Source organism: Callospermophilus lateralis, chromosome 18 (genome assembly GCF_048772815.1).
Source record: "Callospermophilus lateralis isolate mCalLat2 chromosome 18, mCalLat2.hap1, whole genome shotgun sequence".
NCBI classification, from domain to species: domain Eukaryota; kingdom Metazoa; phylum Chordata; class Mammalia; order Rodentia; family Sciuridae; genus Callospermophilus; species Callospermophilus lateralis.
The window spans coordinates 9416831-9425980 of record NC_135322.1 but is presented as its reverse complement, the minus strand read 5'-3'; the positions used below and the strand labels follow the sequence as shown (position 1 = coordinate 9425980).

At 50.0% G+C, this 9150-nt stretch overlaps 1 protein-coding gene across 1 annotated transcript; it reads right to left on the bottom strand.

Moving 5' to 3' along the window:
* Window positions 1-141: 141 nt before the first annotated feature.
* On the bottom strand, window positions 142-2557 carry Tmem160 (transmembrane protein 160). Its single transcript, XM_076839090.1, has 3 exons — window positions 2188-2557; window positions 1023-1115; window positions 142-485 (listed from the first exon to the last, which is right to left on the bottom strand). Exons 1-3 carry the CDS (start codon window positions 2483-2485, stop codon window positions 220-222), a joined length of 657 nt encoding a protein of 218 aa, XP_076695205.1. The 5' UTR covers window positions 2486-2557; the 3' UTR covers window positions 142-219.
* Window positions 2558-9150: the final 6593 nt, after the last annotated feature.

Here is a 9150-nt window from a genome sequence, read left to right as displayed (position 1 = left end):
GGGCTGGGCACCGGCTCCACCTCCATCTCCTCTCCTGAAAGAGCCCCACCTGCCTGCCCCCGCCGTCCCCGCTGCCCTCCTCCCTCGGCCCCACCTCCTCCACGTCCAGCCTCCCCAAGCAACAGGAACCACCACTCTGGAGCGAGGGAAGGGTCAGGTTTTAATGTCCCAGTCCTGGGGCCCGGGCCGCCCAGCACCAGCCGGTCGGCACAGCCTTGCTTACTCGGGCGGTGGCCGGCCTGCTTCATCTGGGCCTTCGGCGCTGGCCGCCCCATCGTCCTCGGGTACCAGTTCCACATCAAGCTCTAGCTGGCCCATGTAGAGGCCCACGGCACAAGCCCAGAGCAGACTAGCGGCCAGCACGGCCCCAACGCCCGCCGCCGCGCCCCCCAGAGAGAGCTGCATGGGTCCCCGCAGCGACGCCAGGCCCACGGCATAGGAGGCGCCGCCCCACACTACACACAGGCCGCCCAGCAGGAAGAAGCCTGTGGAAGACAAGACCATGGTCAATGGAGGGCAGGGCTTGGAGCACCAGCCTGGTGCTGCCCTCTTGAGGGGGCTGGGGGAGATCAGGGACAGAGGCTGGGTTAGGAAGGGACTGGAGCAAACCCAAGGGTGGATTAGGGGGCTGGAGCAGTTCAGGGCCAGGACCAAGGTGGCTGTGCATAAACGGGAATCGGGGTGTCCATGCTTGGAAGTGGAGTCCAGGAGAGTGAGGGCTGGTCTGGGAGCAAAGAGAATGCTGGAGGGGCAGAGGCAGGGCCATGCAGGAGGGCTGGACAAAGGCCCTTCATCTCTAAGAAATCAGATTGGAAGAGGAAGCCCCATAGCCATGCCCTGGGCCACCACTTGAGGGATCTGTGTCCCTGAATAGGGGTGGGTGGGAGGCCCACACTCACCAGTGTGTCCCGTGGAAGAGTGAGAGGCTCTACATTTATAACTGGGGGAGGGGCAGGAGGGAGTCCATGTTGAGAGGGAGCACCCACACTCCCTTGAGAGTGAGAGCAGGGGTCTACACTCACCATAGGCTGCTTCCCGACCCATGTCACTCTGCATGAAGGAGATGACCCCGATGCCAGATGCCAGGAGGCCATTGCGGAACCAGGAGAGGAAGGCTGGAGAGAGGGGGAGATGGAAGCTCAATGTCAGCCCAACCTGACTCCCACCCCCCACCCCCACCCAGAGAGTCAAACCCTGGGCCTTCCCCTCATCCCACTTCCACCCCATCCAGCCCCCCACCAAACTCTGTCACCTCAATCTCTCACCCCATCACTGAGCCCCTCTCCCCCAAATTCTGCAACACCCGAGATTCAAGACAGTCTGCAGAACCTGGGGGGCAATTTAGAGCCCAAAGTGAAGAATCTCCATCTGAAGGCAGGAAAACCCCAAGAGGTGGTCCTGGTCCCCCTCCTGCCCACATGGTATCTCCATGGCCCTCCCTCTCACTTCTTTCTCACACACCTGGAATAGGCTCCTCCCACCCAAGCCTTTCTCCACTTCCCTCTTCACCTTCCTCCAAATGCCACCCTCTCCTACCGGGTATGGTCGTCCTCAACGCATCCACATCTCCCCACCACCCCCGCTCAAATCCTGCATGGTGTTGGCAGGCTGGTCCCATTACAAGACCCCACACTATCCCACTATATCTCCAAACTGCCACCCCCACCCCTTGTTGAGTTCCCTCCCCCGGCAGCATAGATCACCTCTCCCTCCAATCAGACCAGAACTTTTCTTCTATTGGTTGTGCCCTCCTCCAATCCGGAGCTTCCCCATCTTCTGCAGGGAGCCACACTCCCGCTTTATACCGAGTGGTCGCCTCTGCAATTCGAATGGACCCCTCTTGCAAACAACTCCCTCACTCTTAGGCTGTCTCTGCAAACCTCTTTCATCCAGAAAGGCGCAATTCTATCAAGCTGCCTCTCCTCGTCGGACCACCGCTTCCGATCCCTTCTGCACCTCATTAACCCGAGCACTCCTCCTACCGCAAGTCCTTGCCCTATGCGGACCTCTTGCGCTCCTCGACCAGGGTTTCTCTGCGCTTATACGGAAGCCCTTCTCCCTGCCGAGCCCAGGCCCTGTTTCCAGCAGGAACCGCACGCACCCTCGTCCCCGCACACATACGCCCACCGCTCAGCCACACGGACCCCCCGTCTCTCACCCGAGCTGACCCCATTCCCTACCACAGACCTGTCTCGTGAGCCTTTCGGAGGAGCCAGGCGTCCGCGCGGTCCAGTTCGGACACTGGGGGCGGAGAAGCTCCGGCGCGGGGACCGTGGCCGGGGGCGAAGGACCCCCGGGCGCCCCCACTCCGGGGCCGCTGAGGCGGCAGCAGCGCCCCCCGGAAGCGGACTCGGGCCAGGCGGGCGACCCGAGCCCACCACCAGCCGCCTCCCATGGTTCGCACTACAGCCGCCGCGCGCCGCCCCGCCCCAAGAGCCGCCTGTAGGCTGCAAGACACGTCACTCAGGAGCAGCGGCCCTCCCATTAGGTTTTCGCCCGCCACTCAGGTCGGGTAAGCATTGTCCATTGGTGAGAATGGTGATGATTCCTCCTCTTGTCATCTATGCCGGTAGTGTGCGTCCCACCTTGCTTTTACCATTCGACTACGAATCCCAGCGATCATTGCGTCGGGGGAGGGCCTCTCTCCAGAAGCCGGCGGCGCGGTGTCTGCTGGGACTTGTAGTTTTAAACATAATCCCAAAGGCGAAAACAAACATCCAGGAGCTTAACGTAGAATCTTTGCAATACTCTGGGGAGTCCAGAGAGTAGAGTAAAACTCCTCAGTAAGCCGACCAACGAGCGATTATACTACTAATATTTTGTATTCCTCTCTAGTCTTTTTATGTAGATGTAAAATAAGATGCTGTCTGACAATTTTTTTTTTCAGATAACTTTACTGTGAACCTTGAATTGTGGTATCACAATTTTTTCCCATAACATTTAAATTTATAATCTTAAAAACATTGTTTATTTTTTAACATGGTGCTAAATGCAGGGTTCAATGAAAAGTAAACCCCAACCAGTCCCCTAACCAGTTTCCATCCCCTATTTAACACCGTCATATTTAATGTTCCTATGGATACATTATAAGAACATACCAGAAGTGATTGATCCGGACGCCACTGTTGGATACGGACGCCACTGTTGGATACCAAGGTTGTTTCCATTTTTTCCCTGCTATAGACATTATGTAGTTTCCTTTAAATTCTAAGCCTCTGGTTTTAGGAGGGACAGGATTCCACGGGGGGGGGGGGGGGGGGGCGGGGGGGGCGGAGCTCGGGTTGTTTGACTAGCTTGTATGAGGCACTGGGTTGGTTCCTCAGCTAGACCAACGCTTTGCTGCTGAGCTACATCCCAGCTCATGTCAAGTCCATGTATTTAAAGGAAAAAAAAAAAAAAAAAGAGGCAGATAAAATGTTTAAAAACATCCCACTGGCAAACTTTAGCATCGTGCTTCTGCCACTGGTTGCTCTCTTAGCTTTCTATACACTCACTACACCATGACATAATTATCTTAATACTTCTCTGGCTGCGAGCTTCCAGTGGATGGGGTACTTAACTGACCCATCTCCATGTCCCCCACCCAACACAGGGGAGAGACTAAGTCAATAATAGCAAACACTTACTGATGGCTTTCTCTGTGCCAGCAATTGTGCTAGGCACATTATGTGCATAATGGTTGTTTAGTCCTCACTGCAACCCTAAGAGAAACTGGAATGTTCCCTGTTTTATAGAGGGAAACAGCAAAGCTCAGAGGACTGGGATAATAGAAGCTAATGTTAATTGAGCTCAATGTGTCAATCACTGTTCCACTGCCTTGTATAGAGGACCCTATTAAATCTTCAAAATAGCTTCATGTAATACCATTATTATTCCCATTTTTCAGAGGAGATAGAGGTTAATCACTACCCTTAATCACATAGCTAATTAAACATGTTCAATGCCAAATTACTAGCCACTGTGCCATACCACTTATATGCATTCATGCATTCATTCATTCAACAAGTATTTACTGAGTAGCTGAACATAGGAGCTCATGCCTATAATCCTAGTGACTCAGGAGGCTAAGATAGGAGGACCACAAATTTGAGGCCAGCCTCAGACACTTAGTAAGAGCCTGTTTCAAAATAAAAACATAAAAATGGCTGGGGATGTACCTCATTGGTAAAGTGCCCCTAGGCTAAATCACCAGCATCAAACCAACCAATCAACAAATAAACACACACACACACACACACACACACACACACACATACATATACCACGCACACACACACAAAAAAAAATGTTTTAAGTATTTACTGAGCACATTTGGCATAAGTCAGTAAACAAAACTGACAAAATTTTCTGCTCTGAATTCCCTCATTCTGATAAAAGGCATCTACAAAACAGCTACAACTAAGCCAGGCACAGTGTGCTGGCCTGTGATCCATCACTCTGGAGGCTGAAGCAGGAGGATGGCAAATTCAAAGCCAGCCCCAGGAACTTAAGGAGGCCTTGAGCAACTTAGTGGAACACTGATTCAAAATAAAAAAAAAAAAAAATAAGCTGGGTGTGGTGATGAACACCTGTAAAATCACAGCAAGATCCTGCCTCAAAATTAAAAGGGCTGGGGATGTGGCTCAGTGGTAAAGCAACTCTAGGTTTAATCCCCACTACCCCCCCAAAAAAATAATAATAAATAGGGCTGAGGTTGTTGCTCGTGGTTAGGCACCCCTTGGTCTAATTCCTGGTATAAAAAGAAAGAAAAAAGAGAAAGGAGAAAGAGAGAGGAAGGAAGGAAAGAAGGAAGGGAGGGAGGGAGGGAAGAAGGGATAAAGAAAGGAGCTACTAGTCCCCTCCCCAACCCTGCCCCAGAGCTGTGAAGTGAACCAGAGCTCAGTGCATGCTAGCAAGTGCTGTACCACTGAGCACCTCCTCAGTCCATCAGCCAATAATGGTGAAATATTGACTGCTTTGCCCTAAGATTTAAAAAAGAAAAGAATTCCATTATTTCCACTTCTGAACAACATTGTATTGGAGGTGATAAATAGTGCAAGAAGTCAAGAAAAAGAAATAAAAGATGTAAAAATCAGGAAAAAGTAAAACTGTCTCTATTTATGCATGATGTGATTATTTAGATATTCCTAAGAAATTAACTAAACAAAATTAAAGCTAACAGGTGAGTTCAGCTAGGTTGCAGAAATCAAGGTTGATATACAAAAAAAGTGTATATCACTCAGCAAAAGTGAGGTGCTAAGCAATTCAAAATACAAAATACAAAATAGGGCTGGGGATGTGGCTCAGGGGTCGAATGCCCCTGAGTTCAATCCTCAGTACCAAAAAAATAAATAAAATTATTCCTAAGTATTTTATTTATTTAATAAAATAAAGTAAGATTCCTATACCAAAATCCACAAAATACATAGAAGACACATTAAAGAAGGTCTAAATCAATGGAGAGATGTACCATGTTCATAGATGGGAAAATTTGTTGTCCCTGATGCAACTCACAGTCCCGAGGGGTAGGCAGAAAATAAGCAATAAGCATGCCAATTAAGTAAATTATAGAATTCCAGAGAGGGCATCTGACCCTAGCCTGGATGTAGGATCGGCAAGGAGATGTCTAAGATGAAGACTGAAGTGTTAAGTAGGCACAGACCAAGTAGAGAGAGATCAGACTTGCAGAATGAATCTGTGGAATACAACTGAGTGTAAACGGGAACATAACCAATAAAATAAATTCCACTTATTTACCATCACAAGATGGTTTCTTGGATAACACACACACAGGCAGCTGTGACAGCATTTTTCTGAGATGCCCTAGAGTATGTGGAGGTCTTTTGAAGCTAGAATGGCGTCTACTCCTCTCTTCCCACTCCTAACCCTGCCCAGAGGGAGGAATGGCTTGGCCTTCCGAGGTCACCCTGTTTCGTTTACCTCTAAACCCCTGATCCTGTGCACTGGGGAGCCATGGAGGGTTCATGCGGAGAACAGAGAACTTATGTGTTGAAGTTCCTCTGCCTCCCTGTGGACAACGGTTATTGGGAGGGAGGGACCAGAAACAGGAGCGGGCTGGTGACCCTGTCGGCAGCTATCCATTTCCCTCCACTCTTTCCCTATCCAAACCCTTATCATCTTTCACCTGGACATGGAAACCCGTCTGCTCAGTGGTCTCCTGTCTCCCTAAGGTGGCCTCTTCATTTATTATTTCATCAAATATTTATTGAGTACAAATGATCCTGAACTTATGATGGGATTCCATCCCAACGAACCCGTCAGAAGTTGAAAATGCGATTAAAGGGCTGGGGCTGGGGCTCAGTGCCTAGCATGTGTGAGGCACTGGGTTCGATTCCCAGCACCACATAGAAATGAAAAAAAAAAAAAAAAAAAAAGGTCCATTGACAACTAAAAAAAAAAAAAAATTTTTTTTTAATTTAAAAAAAATGTGTTTAATATTCCTGTGAACACCACAGCTCAGGCTCATGTACCTCAAAAATGCTCAGAACACAAATCAACACCCAGGTGGGCAAAATCATTTTACATAAAGCCTATTTATTTATTCATTCTTTATTCATCCATTCATTTTTCAGTATTGGAGTCTGAATCCAGGTGCTCTACCACGGAGCCACATCTCCAGCCCTTTTTAATTTTGATTTTGAGACAGAACCTTGCAAAGTTGCTGAGGCTGGCCTGGAACTTGTAATCCTCCTGCCTCAGTCCCCCGAGTCCCGGGTTTACAGGAGTGTCCCACCACCATGCTGGCACAAAGTCTGTTTTAATAATGAAGAGCTGAACATCTCAGGTACTCTGAGTAGCGTACCATAAGGGAGAAACAGGATGACCGTGTGGGTGCTCATCATCCACACGCAGAGCTGAAAGCACCATCGTCACCTGGTGTTCTGGGGAGCACTCAGTGGGGAGCACTTGCCTATTACGGGCAAGACCCTGGGCTCAATCCGTGGAACCAGAGACATGCTCACAAAAAGTCATATGTCAGACCATCTGAAGCTGGGGACCATCTGTGCGCACTACGTCTCACATTTAGTTCTAGGCACTGAGGCTGTAGCACTAAGGACGCGGGGAAATGATCCTTGTCCCTGCCCCCGTGGCAATGACGCTCCTCAGAGCTGCAGGTAAAAAGGAAAACTGGACGTGACCCCTTGAAGAAAATCAGTCAGAGTGAGGAGGGGACGGGTGATAGAGAATGGGACAGTCAGCCACCAAGATGGCCCCAGAGACCCTCCCGGCCCAGGGACGAAGTCTTCTCCCACTTACCACACAGCCCAAGGGACGGGGGTGGCTTCCGAGGCGTGGTCTTAAAAGGCAGGATGGCGTCCCAGTCGCTGTCCTGGGTCACATTCTCTATGGAAAATCTAGCCACCGCGCTGCAAAGACCCTCCTGCAGCTTGTGGGGGGGGCCCCAGGAACCAAGGCCCCCCAGCCAATGGCCAGCGCCCACCTGCCAGCCACAGGTGAGCCTCCCTCGTGTGGATCCACTGGCCCAGCCAGAGTTCTGGATAACTGCAGCCTGAACACATGAGAGTTTGAGTCAGAACCACCCCGTTTGGCCACTCAAGGAATCATCAGAAACTGTGCTTATAATTGGTTTAAGCTGCTAAATTTTGAGGATGTGATGTGAGTAGCAAAGAGGAATCAGCCATGACTCAAGGAGAGCTCCAGGCAGAGGAGACAAGTAACTGCAAAGGTCCTGGGGTTGGTTAGAGGAGTGGCACAGAGGCCACCGTGACTGCAGCATAGAGAGTGATGAGGAGAGAGGAAGCCAGAGGGGGGATGGGGAGGGGAAGTGACGTTACCAGGGTCTTGTGGACCTTCGTGGGGACTTTTTGTTTTATTTTAACTGTGATGGAAGCCAGTGGGACATTGTGAGTTGAGGAGTCACCCTAGAAGCTTGTGCTGACGGATGGGTGGACCTCACTTAGCAGGTACAGGACGTTTTAAATGAGCATCTGCTTATGTGTCTCCCTACTTCAAACTGGGACCTCCCATTGCCCTCCATTGTCCCAGAACCTTGGTGACAAGGCCTGCTGGGCCAGGCTGCTCTTGAAATCTGCTCCTTCATCTCCTGCGGAGAAAGAGCAGGATTTTGTGGAGAGGGCAGGTTGGGAGGTGTGGGGTTAAACCTGGGGATGGACGGGGAATGGACCGAGCATGTGCACTTGTGGAATGCTACACATTCAATGGGGTTGAGAACTAAAAATATTTGAGACTCATTTTTCACATTCTTGGCTAGTTAAATGGTTTCTGTTGATGAGAAAAAAGAGGGAGGGAAATACGTTGAATGCCAGAAAGGGTCAGGGCAGAAAAACAAACCCTCCATAAAGAGACAGATCTTAACACGGCTGGCTGCATCCGCATCGGTGATTAGATGGTGGTTCTCAGGGGAATTATCTGGAAAGCTTTGAAAATACATCAAAGTGCCAGCCCTGCTCCACGGCACTGCGGCCAGTATCTGTGGAGTAGAGGGGGCGGTAGGTGTTGGGGTTTTTGTTTTTACAATGAATATATTTTTGTCAAGAGCTGGCTAGGTGCTGGGCGCTATGGCACACACCTGGAATCCCAGTGGCTCGGAAGGCTGAGGCAGGAGGATCAAAACCAGCCTCAACAACTTACTGAGAGACTAAGCAACTTAGTAAGACCCTGTTTCAAATTTTTAAAAAATAGCCAGGCACCGTGGCACACACCTGTAATCCCAGCAGCTCGGGAGGCTGAGGCAGGAGGATCATGAGTTCAAAGCCAGCCTCAGCAACTTAGAGTTGAGGTCCTAAGCAATTTAGAAAGACCCTGTCTCACAAAAGGACTGGGGATGTGGCTCAGTGGTTATGAGATCCTGGGTTCAATCCCTGGTTTAAAAAAGAAAAAAAAAAAAAAAATGAACCTGGCTAGGTGGCAGTTCCTGTGGAGGCACTGTGGTCACAACAGCGAACCCAAGGCGTAAATAACCAGCTTCCTGGTCCCACATTTGAGAGGGGGAGGGGAATTACAAGTCTCTCTCTCTCTCTCTCTCTCTCTCTCTCTCTCTCTCTCTCTCTCTCTTTATTCCCAGGGTTTTCCTTTAAACCATGGCTTGCTCATTAGGCCCCCCTAGCCACACTGAGATCATATGCATCTTTATTTTATTGTTTGCAGTGATGGGATACAGCCCAGGCC

Bases quoted from the DNA above. Each gene is read 5' to 3' on its own strand.
- Tmem160 (XM_076839090.1), bottom strand. From the start codon at position 2,485: ATGGGAGGGCCGCTGCTCCTGAGTGACGTGTCTTGCAGCCTACAGGCG. The intron at 1,116-2,187 runs GTCTGTGGTAGG...CCCTCTCTCCAG, and splicing joins CCGAAAGGCTCACGAGACAG to CCTTCCTCTCCTGGTTCCGC. The intron at 486-1,022 runs GTGAGTGTAGAC...TGTCTTCCACAG, and splicing joins GGGTCGGGAAGCAGCCTATG to GCTTCTTCCTGCTGGGCGGC.